Source organism: Chelonia mydas, chromosome 15 (assembly GCF_015237465.2).
Source record: "Chelonia mydas isolate rCheMyd1 chromosome 15, rCheMyd1.pri.v2, whole genome shotgun sequence".
In the NCBI taxonomy this organism is placed as follows: domain Eukaryota; kingdom Metazoa; phylum Chordata; order Testudines; family Cheloniidae; genus Chelonia; species Chelonia mydas.
Genome location: NC_057856.1, coordinates 15767029 through 15786702, shown reverse-complemented (window position 1 = coordinate 15786702; position 19674 = coordinate 15767029). Strand labels below are relative to the sequence as shown.

Below are 19674 nucleotides of genomic sequence, written 5' to 3'. Positions count from 1 at the left end.
TCAGACCTCAGCACAACCAACATTCCCATTGTTATTGCTGCTTGCTGTGTGCTCCATAATATTTGAGAGAGTAAGGGGGAGATGTTTATGATGGGGTGGGAAGTTGAGGCAAATTGCCTGGTGTCCGATTTTAAGCAGCCAGACACCAGGGCAATTAGAAGAGCACAGCTAGGTGTGCTGCGCATCAGAGAGGCTTTGAAAACCAGTTTCGTGACTGGCCGGGCTACAGTGTGACAGTCCTTGATGCAAACCTGCCCCCTTTATTGATTTTTAATTCCCTGTAAGCCAACCACCCTCCCCCCTTCGAAATAAAGTAACTATTGTTTTGAAAACATGCATTTTCTTTCTTAATTTAAAAAAAAAACCAACAGACAAGGTAGCCCGGGTGGGATGGCGGAGGAGGGAAGGACAAGGCCTTCTGTTGCTTGGGACATCCTCTGGAGTGGAGTGGCTGGGTGCCCGGAACCTCCCCCCCTGCGTTCTTGGGCGTCTGGGTGAGGCGGATATGGAACTTGGGGAGGAGGGCATGCGGTTATACAGTGAATACAGCGGAGGTCTGTGCTCTTGTTGGCTTTCCTGCAGTTCCAACAGATGCTTCATTTGTTCCCCCATTAGCCTCAGCATCGCGTCCTGCCTCCGCAGTTCGCGCTCACTTAACTTTTTCCTGGCCTCTGCCACTGAATGCCTCCACGCATTAAACTGTGCCCTATCAGTGTGGGAGGACTGCATGAGCTCGGCAAACATGTCATCGTGAGTGCATTTTTTTTCGCTTTCTAATCTGCGATAATCTCAGGGATGGAGATGATAGGGGGAGCGTAGAAACATTTGCACCTGGGGGGAGATAAAAGGGGAGAGTAAAATTTAAGATGATACATTTCTGAGAACAAAAGGGAGACTCTTTCACAGTGAATCAAGCAATTCACAGCAGACAGCACATGTGCTTTAGGTACAAGGTCACATTTTGCTTTTTATATTGAGCGCCTGCTGGTATGGTGACACATCACACATGGCTGTGCAACAGAATTCGGTTTCCAGGCAGCCATGGTAAGTCTTTTGGTACGCAGGGTTGGCTTCTTACGCCTTCCTAACATGTGGGAATGTTTTCAAACTGCAGCGCCCTCCTTTCCCAGAGCAAGAAATGGGTTGGGTTTCACATTTAAAAGGAGGGGCTGCAGTTTTCGGGTGGTTGTGCAGCACATACCTCCTCCGACCCCTCCGCGTGGCTATTCTCTGGGATGATCCCTTTTAGCCAAGCGCAAACAGCCCAGCATGATCGGGGTCCTTTTTACTGTTCCCTTACAAAAATTCCCCTATTTCAACCAGGTGACGATGAATGACATTACTCTACTGAGGCTAACACAGAAAGATATAGACCGAATGTTGCTTGAATGCAACCAAAACCCAGGACCATTTGCTGCCATGCTTTGTGCTGCAATGATTCCAGAATACTTGCTACTGGCTTGGCATGGTAAAGTGTCCTACCGTGGAGGATGAAATAAGGCAGCCCTCCCCCAAAACACTCTGCAAAGGCTTTCAGAGTACCTCCAGAAGAGCTTCATGGAGATGTCCCTGGAGGATTCCTGCTCCATCCCCAGACATGTGAACAGACTTTTCCAGTAGCTGTACTGGCTGTGAATGCATCCCAATTCTTCAGGGCAAATCAAACTTTAAACACTATTACCTTTAAACCCTGTACTGTAGTTACAAATGTGCACTCAACAGAGGTGCCTTCTCCAGCTTCAGGGTCGGGGATCCCACCGTGGGAGGGTATTGGCTCTAGGGTGATGAAAAGGTCCTGGCTGCCGGGGAGAACGGATTCACCACTTGCCTACTGTGCATTCTCCTCTTCCTCCACAAAATCCTCCTCCCTGTTGCGTGAGATTCCCCCCTTACAGGTGTCCACAGACAGTGGTGGGGTAGTGGTAGGGTCCCCCCCTAGAATGCCATGCAGCTGATCATAGAAGCAGCATGTATGGGGCTCTGACCCGGAGCGACCGTTTGCCTCCTTTGTCTTTTGGTAGGCTTGCCTGAGCTCCTTAACTTTCACTTGGCACTGCTGTGTCCCTGTTGTAGCCTCTCTCCAACATGCCCTGTGAGATTTTGGCATACATATGTGCATTTCTTCTTTTTGATCAGAGTTCAGCCTGCACAGATGCTTCTCCCAGTATAGCAGTCAGATCCAGTGTCCCCCTTTCAGTCCATGCTGGAGCTCATTTGCGACTCTGGGGGGACTGCATGGTCACCTGTGCTGCTGAGTGCTGCTGTGTTCGCCAGGCTGAGCAAACAGGAAATGAAATTCAAAAATTCCCGGGGCTTTTCCTGTCTACCTGGCTAGTGCATCAGAGTTCAAAGTGCTGTCCAAAGCGGTCACAATGGAGCACTCTGGGATAGCTCCCGGAGGCCAATGCCGTGGATTTGCGTCCACACTACCTCAGATTCGACCCCATAAGGTCAATTTCAGCACTACTCCCCTCACCGGGGAGGAGTACAGAAGTCGATTTTAAGAACCCTTTAGGTCGACGGAACGGGGTTGGTTGTGTGGACGCGGTCATCTTTAAATCGACCTAACGCGGCTAAATTCGACCTGACCCCGTAGCGTAGACCAGGGCTACCAGTTGTTCTATTAATGGGACCGACAGCTGGACGAAAGAGGCGTGCTGTTTGCGCTCCGCTCCCCAGGGGTTTGGAAACGACACCTGGCTCGCTCTTCTGCGGCATTGCGGTCTGGGCGGCGGCGGCGCAGGGCAGCCTCTCCAGCCTGAAGGAGAAAGATTTCAGAACGAAGTCCCAGCGGGGGAGGCTCGGCTGTGCGCCCCTGCACTGCCTGGACCCTCGCTCCGGGCCCTTGCGCGCCGCGGCCCGGACGCCCCTTCTCCCAGCACGGCGGACTCACGCTAGGCCAGGACCCAGGACTCTCCCCAACAGCCCGGCGACGCCGGGGCGGGGCCTGGAAGGAGCGGCCGGAACGGTAGTTGGGGCGCCCCGGTTCGGCGGGGGGACCAGTTTAGCGGCGCACGCTGTGGTACCGGAAGTCGCTGTGGTGCCCAAGAGAGCCGGCTTGGCCCCGGAGGAGCCCGCCGGCCGGAGCTAGGGGGTCCGCCCCAGCTTGGGGTCCGTCCCCGCCCTTGGTAGGGGCCGCGTCTCCTGCGCCGGGGACGAGCGGGAGCCGCCGCCGCCATGGGGAAGAGGCAGCACCAGAAGGATAAGATGTGAGTGTGTGAGCGGGGCCCGGGCGGGGGTCGGGGGGGCTGTCCTGGCGGGGCTCGGCCCGCCTGCTACGGCCGCCCCTGTGGAAGTCGTTCGGGGAGGGTGGCCGGGCCTGGTTTCCCCAGTCCCGCGCCCAGGCTGCTGCACCCCGGCGCTTCCCGCCCCGCGTTACAGGCGCTGGGTGCCCGAGCCTCGGCCCGGAAGAGCCTAAAGCCCTTCGCAAAGCCTGTGCGGGCCGCGCTGCCCAATGCGGCTGCCTCGGGCCTGCGGAGCGGTGTCCTCTGAGCCAGGGGCCGTCAGAGCCGCCCTCTTCCCTCCCACATAGGGGCTGCGTGGGCAGAGCAGGCAGGGCCAGGGTCTAGGCCGGTGGTTTTCAAAGTACTGGTGACCCTTTCCCATAGCAAGCCTCAGAGTGTGACCCAACCCCCCCGCCTTATAAATGGAAAAACACTTTTTAATATATTTAACACCGTTATAAATGCTGGAGGCAAAGCGGGGTTTGGGGTGGAGGCTGACAGCTCATGATCCCCCATGTAATAACCTCATGACCCGGGTCCTGACTCCCAGTTTGAGAACCTCTGGTGTAGGCACAATCCAATGAATTGGTGTGGCTCAGTGAAATAAGCTTCAGGTTTTAAAACAGGTTTCAGAGTAGCAGCCGTGTTAGTCTGTATTCACAAACAGAAAAGGAGTACATGTGGCACCTTGGAGACTAACCAATTTATTTGAGCATCAGCTTTCGTGAGCTACAGCTTCATCGGATGCAAGACATTTAGGCTTTGTCTACACTGGTGAGTGAAAGACAAAACTATTGTTGTTTAGAGGTGTTAAAAAACACACACACTCTCCCCAGAAAGGCAGAAGTTTTGTGCATGTCGGCAGGAGCGCTCTCGTGCCGACAGTGCCGCTCGTTGTGGGTGGAAGTTTTTTGTCAGCAGGAGATCTCTCTCTTGCTGACAAACAGCGGCTACGCTGCACGCCTTTTAGTGGCACAGCTGTAGCGGCACAGCCATGTTGCTAAAAGCTCTGTAGTGTAGAAATAGCCTTAGAGCTTGTCTACATGGGGACATCTGGGAAAGTTAATACAAATTAACTAAAGGTGTGAATTTGAAGTTACACCACTTAAATCTGCAAGTCAACAGAACACCTTCATTTAGTCAGAATTAGAGTGGCCTTAATTTGGTTTAGTTTAGTTCACTTACAAAGTGAATAAAAATAAACTGAATTAAGGCCGCTTTAATTCTCAATAGCAGTCTCCACACGGGTATTTAAATGATTTAACTCAGTGGGTCTAAAACTTTTGTACTGGTGACCCCTTTCACATAGCAAGCCTCTGAGTGCAATCCTCCTTATAAATTAAAAACACTTTTTTATATATTTAGCACCATTATAAATACTGGAGGCAAAGCAGGGTTTGGGGTGGAGGCTGAGCGACCCCCCCCATGTAATAATCTCATGACCGCCAGTTTGAGAACCCCTGGTTTAACTAATCCACTTCAAATTCACACTTTTTAGTTAGTTTGGATTTTTTTGCTGTATCCCCCATGTAGACAATCCTTTACTCTCCCAGATTCAGAAGCGGCTAGGTAGGACAAAGAGCTTGTCTGCTTTACAAGTACTGTGTGTAAGATCACAGCTTGGTTATGGGTTGGGATATCTGTGTTACACGATTAAAAAAAAAAAAAAAGTTTGGCTGGGAAAATATGAAACAACAGCTGTATTAGGGAGCTGTGGGTCAGCCTTGGTCCTTTAGCTCCCAGGCTTAAAGCACAGCTCCGTGATGTGATTGTGGAATTATGTTTTCCCATCCATGGTGACAATAAAAAAAATCGTGTTATAACATGGATGTCACTACCTCTGACAGAATATGGTGACAGCACACTGTTGTTTTCTTATTATTGTGGTATTGCCCAAAGGCCCTGTTCTGGATATTAGGAAGACCAAGGTGTGACACCTAATATCAGAGTTGGTTAATATTGGGTGAAGGTGTAAAAAAGTCAGGTAACTAAGAATGTTTAACATTGCTTATTAATAAACTTTTTAAGTTTGAAAAGTCATCAATTTCTGCCAAATATAGTTAGTGTTGTACTGCAATATATTAAGCATTAACATGTCCCCTCTTTACTCTTTAGGTACATAACATGTGCAGAATACACACATTTTTATGGAGGAAAGAAATCAGGTAAACGGTTTAAAGTTGCTGTGTTTTCTTTCTACATTAATTCTTTTGACGGTTTCTATATTTTATGCGTATGTTCACACTTCAGTGCTGATGTCTCCTATCCCATACTTCCTTATTCTGCTATCATCAAAGTTGTGAATGACCTTCTCTTGGCTAAGTTTCAAGGCCTACTTGCCATGCTCCCCCCTTCTCCTTTCTGCTGCCTTTGATCTTGTTGGCTGCTCTCTCCTTCATCATGTCCTATCTTCCTTGCCTTTCTTGGTTGTATCCTCTCTTGGATCTTGATCTACCTTTCCAACCATGCATTCAGTGCCTCTTTTTCTCTGTTTACTCTCTTCTTTTGTTGGAGACTTTCAAGGTGCCATTCTAGCCCTCTTTTCTTCTCCCTCTACGTCCTGTCCCCTGGTTACCCCGTGTGTTTACTGTACATGAGTTTACTTATCACTTCTACGTCATGACTTTCAGATATCCTTCTCCACTTTGGGCTTGTATCCTTTTCCTCAGGCTTGCACTTCCCACTGTTGCTGTGAGGTGCCATCCTGGATAGTTCATTGCCATCTCAATCTCAGCATGGCCACATCGGAACTCCTCCCAAACCTACTCCAGTTCCTGCCTTCTCAGTTAGCAACTCCATCATCTTGTAGTCCAGCGGTTCTCAAACTTTTGTACTGGTGACCCCTTTCACATAGCAAGCCTCTGTGTGAGACCCCCATTTTAAATTAAAAACACTTCTTTACATATTTAACACCATTATAAATGCTGGAGGCAAAGTGGGGTTTGGGATGAGGCTGACATCTTGCGACCCCTGAAGTAATAACTTCATGACCCCCTGATGGGTCCCGACCCCCAGTTTGAGAACCCCTGTTGTAGTCGCAGTGGGGTCCTGATACCTGTAGCCTGTATGTTATATTTGACTCCACCCCCTTTCTCCCCTCACAGTTAGGCTTCGGCCAAACCCTGTCACCTTTTCTTCCACAGAATTTGAAAACCTCACCCTTTTCTCTCCCTATAACTAAATCGCTTGTCCACATCCTGAGCATCTTCCACCTATACTTGTCATCTCCTTTCAGGTCTTTAATGCTAACCTTGTCCACAAATCCAAAATGCTCTCGTTTCAACCATGTCATCCCCAGCTTCTCCTTTGAGTGTCTTTCGTAGTATCACATTATGTTGTCCATCAAACCTAAACTCCCTGTCTTTGCCTTCAGGGCTGTGCGTTACATCTCTTACCTGGTCTCACCCATTCTTTGCCCCACCCCTTCCAAGCGTCCAAGCCTCTGATGTCAGTATAGACCTCATTTGTTTGTTTTTCCCATAGGCATCTCCACCCCTTCTTTCAGACTTCCCTTCATGCTGGGAGTGCCCTTCCCTAACTTATTTACATGGTACATTTGACAGCTCTTTGTGTATTGTCAGTTTCACTTTTCCCCTTTATAGTTGGTCAAATTCCCCTGTTGTCAGTGTGGTTTTAAAAAAAGAGAAGGAAGAGATTAAAAAAAAAGGATAATGTGGTTGTAAAACTACAAAAATTGGGGGAGGGGGGCAACGGGCCAAGGAGTATCTCAACTACTTTAAAAACTTGCCTTTTCCTAAATCTTCCAGTTTCATTTGTGGAGCAGACTTGAGGTTTGCACTGCACTGGTTTGTGAAGTTTTGATTTTTGTTACTGTTTCACAAGATTTAGACTATTTGTCTTTGTCAGGAGCAAATTACTACTCGACATATCAAAACCAGTAATTTCCAAATACATATCACTAAGGATTAATCATAAGTATCAGAAGCACTTTTACTGCCCAAAATACTCTGGATTTATTAAAGTTATTTTGCTTTTTGTTTTTGTAAACAGATATTCCACAAGCAAATTTTAGACGGTTATCTTTTGATCACTGCAGGTAAGATATAAAAAAAAATCTTTTTTGTCTTGAGTCCTTAACCAGATCATGTTTCCTGTAGTGGTAGATAGAGCAGACAGACATCAGAGAAAGTAACTATCATTCCTTAATGTAAGACCAACAAAATTTCAGCAAGGATTGAAATGTATGTTTTGACTCCAAGAAGCCCAGTGTCTTAGAGGTTGTATGTAATAACTGTAAAGTTCAAAAGGAATATATAAACTGTAAAATTTGCAAAGAATTAACATGCAAAGTTCAAATAAGTTAATACTTATACAATTCTAGACTTGATGCTCAAATTGTTCCACTTCACTGTGTTTTATATCCTTGATCTGTCCTGCGTCACTTAGAGCCAACGATTAAGTTGCAAGGACCTTTCACATCTTAGTTCTTTGTGCTTAGAATTTATTTCTTGCTGATGAAACACAGATGCTAGAATGAAAGAAATCAAGATGCAGTATTAGTAAGTTCCACATAGTCAGATGTAAGTTGCAAGGCTCACTTTATCTTCACTGATGCAGACCTGCACTTAGGGCTCAGATAGAAGCTAATGATATTTGCTAGTTTAGTATTGTGACTTTCTAGGTGACTTTGATAAATCTGAAATAAATGTGTACTTTTTCCTAGTTTATCTCTGCAACCATTCGAATATCCAGTTTGCACACCAGATGGAATAGTCTTTGATTTGCTGTAAGTCATTCACTTCCATTTTTATTTTGTTTGTTTTAGTTTTTGTATAGACTAAGTGACTTGCTCAAGGTCGTGATTGGAATCTGTCAGAACTGGGATTAGAACTCACGAGTTCCTGTCTCTCCCTCTGGTGCTTAGATTTTCAGACCAAGCCTGTCTCACTTCTCAAATGGTTCTGTTTCTCAAAATCATAGCTATATGTAGAAGGCTAAAGCTGTAGCTGTCAATGCACAGTGTTTCTGTGCTGGAGCAGTGTGCTTTTTAACTGTGCTTCTTGGCAGAGGTTATTGCATGATGGTCCATAGCCTTTTGTGTTCCTACCAGTTTGAAAGCATGGCAGGGGAACTTAGGTGCGGAGGGACTCAGAGATTTATAGTACATGAAAAATTCATCATGCAGCAGCACTTGGGGTAACTGTGCCTGCTGTGTGCATTGGGAAGAGAAGTCATATAAACACTAAAAATGCCTTCGTTTCCCTCTCAGCTCACTTACATTGGGTTTCATTTCTTCCTCTCTGGAGATGTACTCACCACTGTTAAACCGCAGCAGGCAGTCAGTGAAAACCAAGACCTGCAGATTAAAAAAATGCCTTTGTCTTTCATTTTTAAAAGTCAGAAGGGGACATTGTTTGTTTTGTTTATCTAATAAGATGAGCCATCCATAAATACAGTGGGGGAAAATTCTGCTGTGGAGTGTGCATCAGCTTTGCCCACTCAATTAGGGCAAATAACATTTTTGTAGGGTATGTAAAATATCACTTTGTCATGGGAGGAGTGGGTGTGCTCATACTGTACTGCAGCTTTGCAAAAGGTTATCAGTGATAAAAGGCCACTTGGTACTGCTTGCCTCTTTCAAATACTTCTGTAGTTGGGCTTTCATAACCAGTTGGAGATGATAAAACAGGTCTTTAACAATGAACGTGGGTTCCTAATTCTGTGTGTGACTTCCTGTCTTATCTCCTTTCTTTTCAGGAGTATTGTTCCTTGGATAAAGAAGTTTGGGACCAACCCAATCACAGGGGAGGTAGGTAGTAATGGTTTTATTAATAAAATACATATTGTTTTACTTGCTTATAGCTCTTTCTTGATTTGTGAAGAGAGACACTTTTGTCTCTTAGTTCCATAAATGGGTTCTGTGGGCTTTTAAATGGCTATTTATAGGACAAGTGTTGAAACTAAAATAAAGATTTACCAGGACATGTTTGTTTTAACCAATAAATGGGAAATCTTTCTGACTGAATGCTAATATCCACAATGCTCTCATAATCCTAATTGCTTTCCCTGTGGAATGTAGTCTGTGCCTGATCCGTGCTTGGAGGGTAGGAGGGGAGAGACAAGCATGAAAAATTCCCCACAATTTGTAGTGGAGGAGGCTGACAATGGGATGTTTAGTTCTCTGTAACTTAAACCCTTGGGCTGAATCCTGCTTGTCTTATTCCTGCATTGCATCTCGAACTTTCAGTGAGTCTATGTGCATGAGTAAACTGACCTTACTTCCACTATCATTGATGCCCTCAAGCCTGATTAGTCAGAGCAATAATTAGGGTTCTAGAAAAGGCTCTGATTGGATTAGAAGGTCTGCTTGTGAGAGGGAAGCAGAACGGAACTTTGGTTAATGGCTCTTTTCAGTCAAAAATGAGTGATCTTAACCTGTGCTAATAACTCCAAAGGTTTTGCTGCTCATAATGCTGTTAGATGTTATCGTAACAATATCCTTTTTAAAATATCTTCTGTAAATTTTCAAATCTTTTCTTCCTTCTCACTGTTTATAATAACCCTATGGAAGATTAAAGCTTAAACTGCAATCTGCTTTGGTATTCTTTCCTTCATTCTAAATGTATGCTAGTTTGTTGTTGTAGGATTGCATGTGAATGGTTAGTTTGTACAGCACTTTGGACATGTGAAGTACCATATTCTTGTGAAGCATTATTGTCGGTGTTATGCTGCTGCCATTGATTTTTCTTTTGCTGTTCTTTTTAAAAAAGAACAACATTAAAATATTTATTTGGGGGAATAAAAGGCAAATAGTTAAAGACTTTGTAAACAGATATAAGCAAAACAAAAACAGATCAGATTTCAGGCCTACTGATCACAACTGTTCCTTTAATTAAGGTCTGTGAAGGAGTCTTTCCTTGCAGTATGCTCTCTAGAGTAATTGCAGTTTGTTCTTTGAGCACAAGATGGCAGTCATTACACAGAATTGTCACTAGACTGCTTTGATTTCAGTGTGCTGTGGGAAGAGATTGCTTTTTGAAATGTCTCCTGTGTCCTCTTTGATTACAGACTTCCCCAGCAGGCAGATGAGAGGAGATGCTTAAGTTGGATACAACATTCCAAACTCTAAACATGAGCAGGCTCTTCTAGAGCGAATATTCTCTTCAGTATTATGCAGGCTGGTAGCAAACCTGCAAGGATGTTAGTGTGTTGGAGAAATGATCAAAGCTCTTCTTTTGGTCAGTAGGAAAAGAGGGAACGATGGCCTTTTCATCCACTCTGCCCAGCCTGTAAGCGCTTACTACCCCACAGATCAGCTAAAGGCTTTTGGAACGTTGTTCAAAGCCAGATAGATCTATTGTTCCCAGATAGTCAGATTACCTTTAAGACACCTATTCGTATTTAAAACCACGCAGAGCATTGTGTTTAAAAGTGCTTTGTGCAAACACAAAACAAGAGGGAATAATAGAGACTACTAGCACTTAGGTATGGTCGTATTGTCTCAGAGAAGCCCCTTTTCTTTTGATGCGTGGTGTGCAAGCCAGACCCAGGGAAGTTTCTCTGCTTTTCAGTAGAACATGAAGTGGTCCTGTAGCAAGGTTGTTCCATCTTACTATGTTAATTCAATAAGCCCTGTTCCATGGTGGATCATGGCCATCACTGGCCATAATGAACATGGTGTTCTGACATGCTGACTCTTGTCTCAGGAACAGGCCTGTGTTGTAATTTCAGCTGATGAAGACTCTACTTTAAAGAACTAGTGAGGCCTGTGCAAAATGTTCTTGGTGATCTCTGAGAGCACTCAGTCTGTCTGTGAGCCGTGACTCAGGTTTCCAAACTTCTGAGGCTCAGATACGCCAACCTGACTGCCCTCCTACCTCTCCTCAGTAGTAATCCCCTTCCTCCTGTAATCCCTCTCTGTGGAGAACCCAACCTCTGAAGGTTGGTGGGGAAGAGGGAAGCCCCGTCTGGAGGGCCGTATTCTCTGAAGGAAGAAGTTACATACACCACTGCAGAAAAAAATGAAGACATTCCTGTTCCCTGATTGCTGAATCCATAGACAGGAGAAAGAAAGAAAAATGTCATTCCTTGTCATTGCACCTGTGGTGAGCCCAGCCTAGTATCAATGGGGTGAAGATTGGGACTGAAGAGAATTGGGAGACATTGAGTTTGGGTTTCCTGGAAGGGCATCTCCTGTACTATGTGGAGGTGGATAGTTTTGGGAGGCAGGAGGAGGAAACCTGTGCTGGGGAGAGGATTTAAAGCCTTGAGTTTGTGCAGCCAGATCATAATTTTAGTGCCGCCTTCTTAATCCATCATTGTTTTGCCATGTTCTGTTCCTCATGCTATATGCTTGGAGCTGAAGGCAGAAAGAAATTTTTCTGTGATGAGTTGGTGATTTATGCAGATATTTGCATCTCCAGGCTTATTTAAAGAAATAAATTAAGCAAGGTTAACTGCAATGGTGGTTTCATAATCCGGACAACAAAGTTACCTTATGTGGACTTGCCGGAAGAAAATCTGGTCCAATGAGAAGGTGGTGACATGGCTCTGAATAAATCATGTTCCCTTTTTCTGTAGTGAAGTTTAAAAACAGTGCTGGAATCTTGTATAGTTTACCCTCCAGTTGTTATGGCTCACTACTAGCTAAGCATTTTAGAGGTGCTGGACAGCCACTTTTCATAGTGTTAACTATAGGCACTAACTTTTATCTAGCTATCAAACTCTTAGGTACTTATATGACACCCCGTCCCCCCCTCCCCCCCCATCATCAACGTAGTATCTGAGCGCCTCACAGTTTTAATTTTATTTATCCCCATCACAGCCCAGGGCTGCTATTCCCGTTTTACACATGGGTACTGAGGCAGAGGGAGACTAAGTGACTTTCCAAAAGTCATGCAGGGAATATGTGGGCAGTAGGGAATTGAACCTGGGTCTCCCAAGTCCCAGGCCAGCACACCAACCACTTCCTTCCTCTTCTGAAGGAACTTACAAATGTGCTGTGGTCACAGTTATTTTTACGTATGGTTTATAAAAGCATTTTTCTTTATACCCGCCCCCCTTCCTCTGCTTCCTCATACTTTAATTCCTCCTTGTTTTTGAACATCCCTGGGAGGTACAGTGTGGATGCCAATGTCCACGCAGAAGAAACAAATCTGTGTTGACCTTTCTGACTTCCTCTTTGGTTGCCCATGAGCTGCTCCAAAAGGTAATCTCATATTTCCTTACTTGGGATGTTGTGATCTAAAACACTGATGTTACTATGGTTATAATTTTGGAACCAGACTAAGCATCTCCTGCAGCTGAGCCACAACCTGTCGGGTGTTTTTGGCTGTCTTGCCTCCTGGCTTGCCTTCCCAAGACAGTTCCCCAAGCAATGTCTCTGCTGAAGTCCCATCCAACACAGAATAAGTAGAAAAACTATAGTAATCTCATTCCTTGTACTGAAATCAGCACTTTGACATCTTGGGCTCACAAAGAGTTGTGTGCTTGACAGGATGTTTTACGTAACTGGCATATGACAGCACTGCCCAGTGTGCCCACACAAGTCAGCCAGCTGGGATTTGATGTACCTGTTTCTAAGGAATGAAGTTGTTCAGATTATATCTGGTCTGATGGAATGTCAAATATGAACAGATAATGGAGCTGAATTCAGCTAGAAATGTGTATATTGTGGCAAAGGAGTTTCAGGGGAGACAATTCTGAGTTGAGGAATATCTTAAAAATGGGATGAATTCATTTAACACAATTAAATAGTGCAAAGAAGAAAAATGGGGGCGCTTTTCCAATATTAATTTCTGTTACACTCCAGTTCACTAATATTCTGCCTTTTGTGAGGAGAGTGCACTACTGTGACCTGGGAGTTGGGTTCCTGCATCTCTACTAGAGACTTGCTCTGTGACCTTGGGCAAGTCACTTGCCTCCCCCATCTCACAAGTGTCTGAGATCTCTGTGCTTCATTATCTCCACTTTAATTATGGGAAAACTAATACTTACCAGTGTGGGGGTGTTGTAAGTTTTTGCACACTTCACAGAAATGAATTAAGAGGTGATCTGCTAGGGCACAATAAAGCATCTGATTTATTTTTAAACAATGAAAATATTTTAATCTCTGGTATTTGTTTCCTAGGGCTAATCTAAGCACAAGTTTTTTGCTACTCCTTTATCTATCTGCTTCTAAACTAGGGGTTCTCAGACTGGGGGGTTGGGACCCCTCAGGGGGTTGTGAGGTTATTACATGGGGGGATTGCGAGCTGTCAACCTCCACCCCAAATTCTGCTTTGCCTCCAGCATTTATAATGGTGTTAAATATATAAAAAAGTGTTTTTAATTTATAACGGGGGGTTGCACTGAGAGGCTTGCTATGTGAAAGGTGTCACCAGTAAAAAAAAAAAGTTTGAGAGCCATTGTTCTAAACCAGTATAGATATGTGAATACAAAAATTGCATGGAGGCATCCCTTTGTCCGAGGAAGCCAAATTCAAATGAAATCCACAGTTACTAAGGATGATTACAAAAAAATAGCATGAGCATGTAAAGACAAAAATCAGAACAGCTAAGGCACAAGGGATATTAAGGCAATAAGAAGAGGTTCTATAAATACATTAGGAGGAAGAGAAAAATGAAGGAAAGTGTAGGTCCTCTACTTTGTGGGGAAGGAGAGCTGCCAAAACAGAGAGAGAACAGGTTAAAGAATATTTAGAGAACTTAGAAGTATTCAAGTCATGAGGGTCTGATGAGATGCACTATAGAGTACTTATTTAACAGAAGCAATCTTGGAACATTAGCAATTATCTTTAAGAACTCATGGAGGATGAGTGAAGTCCCAGGGAACTGAAAAAAGGCAAACATAATACCTATCAGTAAAAAGGGGAACAAAGAGGACTCCGGGAATTATAGACCAGTCAGCCTAACTTTGACACCCAGAAAGAATCTGGAACAAATTATTAATCAGTTTGCAAGTACCTAGAGCAGTGGTTTTCAACCTCTCTATATTTGTGGACCTCTAAAAAATTTCAAAACAAGGTGCGGACCCCATTGGAAATCTCAGACATAATTTGTGGATCCTCAGAGGTCCATGGACTACAGGTTGAAAACCACTGTTCTGTGGCAATAACAACCTTTCACGGATCCTTTAGACAATGTCTCTGGACCCCCAGGGGTCTGCGGATCACAGGTTGAAACCACTGACTAGAGGATAATCGTATCAGAGGGGTAGCCGTGCTAGTCTGGATCTGTAAAAGTGGCAAAGAGTCCTGTGGCACCTTATAGACTAACAGACGTATTGGAGCATAAGCTTTTGTGGGTGAATACCCACTTCGTCGGATGCATGTCACCCATGAAAGCTTATGCTTCAATAAGTCTGTTAGTCTATAAGGTGCCACAGGACTCTTTGCCGCTTTTAGACTATAATAGGGTTCTAAATAATAGCCAGCGTGGATTTAAGAACAAATCATGCCAAACCAACCTAATTTCCTTCGTTGAGAGTGTTACTGGTCTAGTTGGGGGTGGGGAGGGGGAGCAGTGAACATAAGAACAGTCATACTGGGTCAGATCAGAGGTCCATCTAGCCCAGTATCCTGGCTTCTGACAGTGGCTAATGCCAGGTGCCCTAGAGGGAATGAACAGAACAGGGAATCATCAAGTGATCCATCCCCTGTTGCCCATTCCCAGCTTCTAGCAAACAGAGGCTAGGGACACCATCCCTGCCTATCCTGGCTAATAGCCATTGATGGATTTATCCTCCATGAATTTATCTAATTCTTTTTTTAACCCTGTTGTAGTCTTGTCCTTCACAACATCCTCTGGCAAAGAGTTCCACAGGTTGACTGTGTTTGTACGAAGAAATACTTCCTTTTGTTTGTGTTAAACCTGCTGCCTATTAATTTTGTTTGGTGACCCCTAGTTCTTGTGTTATGAGAAGAAGTAAACAATACTTTCTTATTTACTTTCTCCACACCAGTCATGATTTTATAGACCTCTATCATATGCCCCCTTAGTCGTCTCTTTTCCAAGCTGAAAAGTCCCAATCTTATTAATCTCTCCTCAAAGGAAAGCTGTTCCATACCCCTAATCATTTTTGTTGCTTTTTTCTGAACCTTTTCCAATTCCAATATATCTTTTTTTTTGAGATGAGGCGACTACATCTGCACACAGTATTCAAGATGTTGGTGTGCAATGGGTTTGTATAGTGGCAATATGATATTTTTCTTTCTTATCAATCCGTTAATGATAATGCCGCTGCACATTGAGTGGATGTTTTCAGACACTAATCCACAACTCCAGATCCCTCTCTTGAGTGGTAACAGCTAATTTAAAATTTAAATTTAAATTTAAAATACATCATTTTATATGTATAGTTGGGATTATGTTTTCCAGTGTGCATTACTTTGCATTTATCAACATTGAATTTCATCTGCCATTTAATTGCCCAGTCACTCAGTTTTGTGAGATCCCTTTGTAGCTCTTCGCAGTTTGCTTTGGACTTAACTATCTTGACTAGTTCAGTATCATCTGCAAATTTTGCCACCTCCCTGTTTACCCCTTTTTCCAGATCATTTATGAATATGTTGAATAGTACTGGTCCCAGTACAGACTCCCAGGGAACGCTACTATTTAGCTCTCTCCATTCTGAAAGTGTGATATATCTTGATTATAGCAAGACTTTTGACACAGTTCTGTATGACAGTCCCACATTATTCTGGGATATATTCGCAGGAGTGTTGTAAGCAAGACACAAGAAGTAATTCTTCCGTTCTACTCTGGGCTGATTAGGCTTCAACTGGAGTATTGTGTCCAGTTCTGGGCAGCACATTTCAGGAAAGATGGCTTGTTAAGATACAGGCAAGCACATCTGAAGGCAAGTTAGCTGGCTGTGTTGTACTCCGATCAGAGTGCCTATAGCCAAACTGTAACTCGACTTGCTAAAATGCAGCTAAAGATGTTAAACTGTGTAGGCATTCAGTCTGTGGTCCCCAAAATTTTCATATCGTGCTACCCCTCCCCCTTTCTGCACACTCCAGGAGCTGTGGTTGGCAGCAGGGCTGTGGCTCCCCAGGGGATGCAGATAGGGGTAAGAGGGCTGAGGCTGGAGCCATGGCTGGGCTGGGAGCCTGGGGCTGCGGCTGGAGGTGGGGCCAGAAACCGGGGTTGCAGCCAGGTGCAGAGCAATGGCCAGGCTGGGAGCCTGTGGGCGGGGCCAGAGCAGGCCTGGCCTGGGGCCAGAGCAGGCCTGGCCTGGAGCCTGCTCTCCGCTCTCCCAAAGGCTGGCCCAGACCCTGCTGGAACCCTCAAATGTTCCTCTGCGGACCCCAGTTTGGGGACCCACTGCATTAAGTGGAGGTTTTAGTTGAGTTAAGCTAGTTTGATTGAGCTAATTCAATTGAAATACCGCCCTTGTTTCCCTACTTTAGACAAGTCCTGATCCCTCAATTATTGCCCTGCCTCTTAAGAGCTCCATGAAGCAGCACAAAGGATTCTGAGGCATACAACTAAAGAGGAACAGTTGCAGGAGTCGAGTCACTGGAGGGGAAAAGGGTGGTTGGCTATGGGGTTGCCGAGGGGTAAAGGCTGAGAATCCCCCCCGCCCACCCCGCCTTGTAGGAAAATGACCTTTCTCATTCAAAATAAACTTCTTAATTCTGTCTGCCAAAAGTCTCACGTAGCTTAAAAGGATGGATGTTTTTAAGTCTCTCACTCTCTTGAAAATATTTTACTTAAAATAAATAGGTGGGGTGAGGGATTGAAATGTCTCCAGTATGTGGCTAATATTAACCTGAGAGACTCAGCATCCATACAAAAAATCCTGGGTATAGGGGGTTCTCTAGGAAGACAGACACTTGCTTTCTCCCACTGTGCCTGTCAGCTCTGCTCTCATAAAAGTGTATCGAGAAGGTGATTGTGGTACGCTTCAATGCCCCGTCTCAGAAGAGTGGGACTGCAGAGAGAGTACAATTAGTGCCTCCTCAATCATAACACTGCTGGTGGGTCCAATTTTAAGTCTGTGAGCCTTGACAATGTACCTTTTTAATCCATTGTTTGAAAGAAAAGCTGAACAATGTGCACATAGTAATGTGATGCCTGGCTGAGCAGGTGGTGTGCAGTCTTGGAGTTGGTGGGGGATGTTTTGGCTTTGTTACATTCAGCACTTTAATTTCTTTGAAACTTGTACCATGGGCATGAATGGGATAAAAATTGTTCCCAGCAGAACCATCTCTGTTCATTTCCTGATGATGATCAATTGTTTTCAAAGCAGCATGAATTTCTGGTGAAACTAACACGAAAAAACTTTCCAAAGTACCTTTTAGCCTCTAATTAAAAAGTGTGAGTGTTGCAGCTGATTTAATTCATTTATATATTTAAAAAAACCCTCATTCATATTTACTTCTTACAATGGTGGATTAGGCACTGGGTCAATGGGGCCCATGTCTGGGGCCCAGGCCAACTGGGGAGCCCTGGAAAAATGGGCAACCCTGCACCCTGACCTGCTCCGCATGACAGGCACTCATGCTGGGGAGCAGGGTCAGGGCACGGGGGCTTGCCCTGCTCTGCCTGCCCGCCTGGCGCTCCAGTCGGGGAGCAGGGTCGAGGCACGGGGGCTTGCCAGGCTCCACCTGCGCGCCTTGCGCTCCAGCCGGAGTGGGGCAAGCCCCTGTGCCCCAACCCCATTTCCCTTGCAGGAGCATCATGGGTGGGGGGAAACACACTGCAGGCAGAAGGGGTGGGGAGGGGTCCCCACTTGCTCTGGCCCAGGGGCCTCACAAAACCCTAATCCACCCCTGGCTTCTCAGACCCTTTACAAATTAGATCTTTGCCCATTATCAAGGGCTTAATAGTTCTTCCAAATGCTAACGGATATTGCTTGTGTCTTGTTAGGCTATGTCTACACTACAGACCTTACAGCGGCACCGCTGTGCCACGTGTAAGGTTTCCTGTGTAGCTGGTCTGTACTGATGGGAGAGAGCTTTCCTGTCGGCATAATTAAACCACCTCCAACGAGCGGCAGTAGCATGTCTCCCGCCGACATAGCACTGTCCACACTGGCACTTTTGTGAGTGAAACTTATGTCAGTCATGGGTGGTTTTTTTCCCACACCCCTGACTGACAAAAGTAGACAAAGCCTTAGTTCTGGCTATTATGGAAACATATTTTGGGTTTTTTTGCTCAAGTAATTAAAATTCAGTCCATCCCAGAGAAATTAACTGTTGCACTAAATGTGAGAGGCTGGTTTGTCAGGTTAATTGAAACAATATGAAAAAGGTTGACTTCATTGTCTGCAGATGTATTCATTGCACTCTGTTTAAAAAAAAATACGTATTGCTTTTTTAAAAAAAATTTTTTTTGGCTGTTGAAATAGGGGAAATCCTGCTGGGAAAAGATGCAAAAGTTAGAACGAAGGTGAAACTTCTTTAAATATCTCAATGTTTTTTAAAATCTGTTTATTTTGAGAACATAGAAAAAGAAATGGAAAAAAATTGACAAGACCAAGTCAAGAAATTAGATCATAAATGATTTAGGCATTGACTCATATCATAGGGCTCTTCTTGCCTTCTTGTTTTACAGTATTATGGTAAAAGAAACCACACGGTGTAAAAACTGTGAGGAGGGTGTATTGATGTTTTGAAGGAATGGCTGCCAGATCTTCAGCAAATCTGTGACAGTTTTTACAACTCACTAGAAGTTAGATTCCACATTTGCCTTTCAAATCAACATTGGACTAAATCTTTCAGAAATGAGCTATGATAGATAAGCTGCATGGACCACATTCATATCTCTTTGAACTCAGTGTTGGACAATAAGACAAGGATAATCAAAATTAAAGGGACATTCAACTTTTTTTAATGGGTTGGATGGTATGGATGTCTTGCCTGAGTCTGAAGATGACAAGTACCCTTGCTGGTTAAATGAAAGATGATTTTGCTTTTTCATCTTAGTCTTTGTGAATGGTGTAATAAGGAAAATATTATCAGATGGAGAGCCTTTGGAACCTCTTACACATAGGCTATCTCCACATTAGTTTTCTGTTTCTGCTGTGCCAGGATCCCCTAATCATTAGGGAATATAATCACACTGATCAGATACTGTTCTTTAGCAAGATAAATTCAGCAGTGCTGCCCATTCCTCCCAGTATGGATCTTTTTTTGCTTAAGACCTGGAGCATAGGACTTGAAATCCAAATAATCAAAAATGTCCCCTGACAGCCTGTGGGAGAGCAGGAGCTTCCACTAGCAATGGAATACTTTCTCTATGGGTACCTGAAAATGGATGAGCACTTCTCAATAGTATGGTAGCTTCAGGTTTCATCTGTCTGAAGCCCAGCCAAAGGTATAATCCGAAATTCAGGTCTTCTCTGGAGGACGCTTTTCAAGGATCTATGCTGATGAAGAGGATGGGGCATTTGTGGCCCTAGAATCCAAAATGAATGGCTTTGTTTGTGACTTGTGCAACTTTTGATTAAGTCTTCAAATATTTTGCAGGTGGAAATGTCACAC

General features: G+C 44.5%; 1 protein-coding gene across 2 annotated transcripts in view; it reads left to right on the top strand.

Moving 5' to 3' along the window:
• Positions 1-2136: 2136 nt before the first annotated feature.
• PPIL2 (peptidylprolyl isomerase like 2) overlaps positions 2137-19674 on the top strand; it is a 116014-nt gene continuing 98476 nt past the window's right edge. For both annotated transcript variants that reach the window (XM_037878449.2, XM_037878448.2), the window contains exons 1-5: positions 2137-3209; positions 5340-5389; positions 7236-7281; positions 7909-7971; positions 8943-8994. In XM_037878449.2, coding sequence (XP_037734377.1) covers positions 3178-3209; positions 5340-5389; positions 7236-7281; positions 7909-7971; positions 8943-8994 — 243 coding nt within the window. In that variant the 5' untranslated portion in view covers positions 2137-3177. The remainder of the gene's footprint in view (positions 3210-5339; positions 5390-7235; positions 7282-7908; positions 7972-8942; positions 8995-19674) is intronic.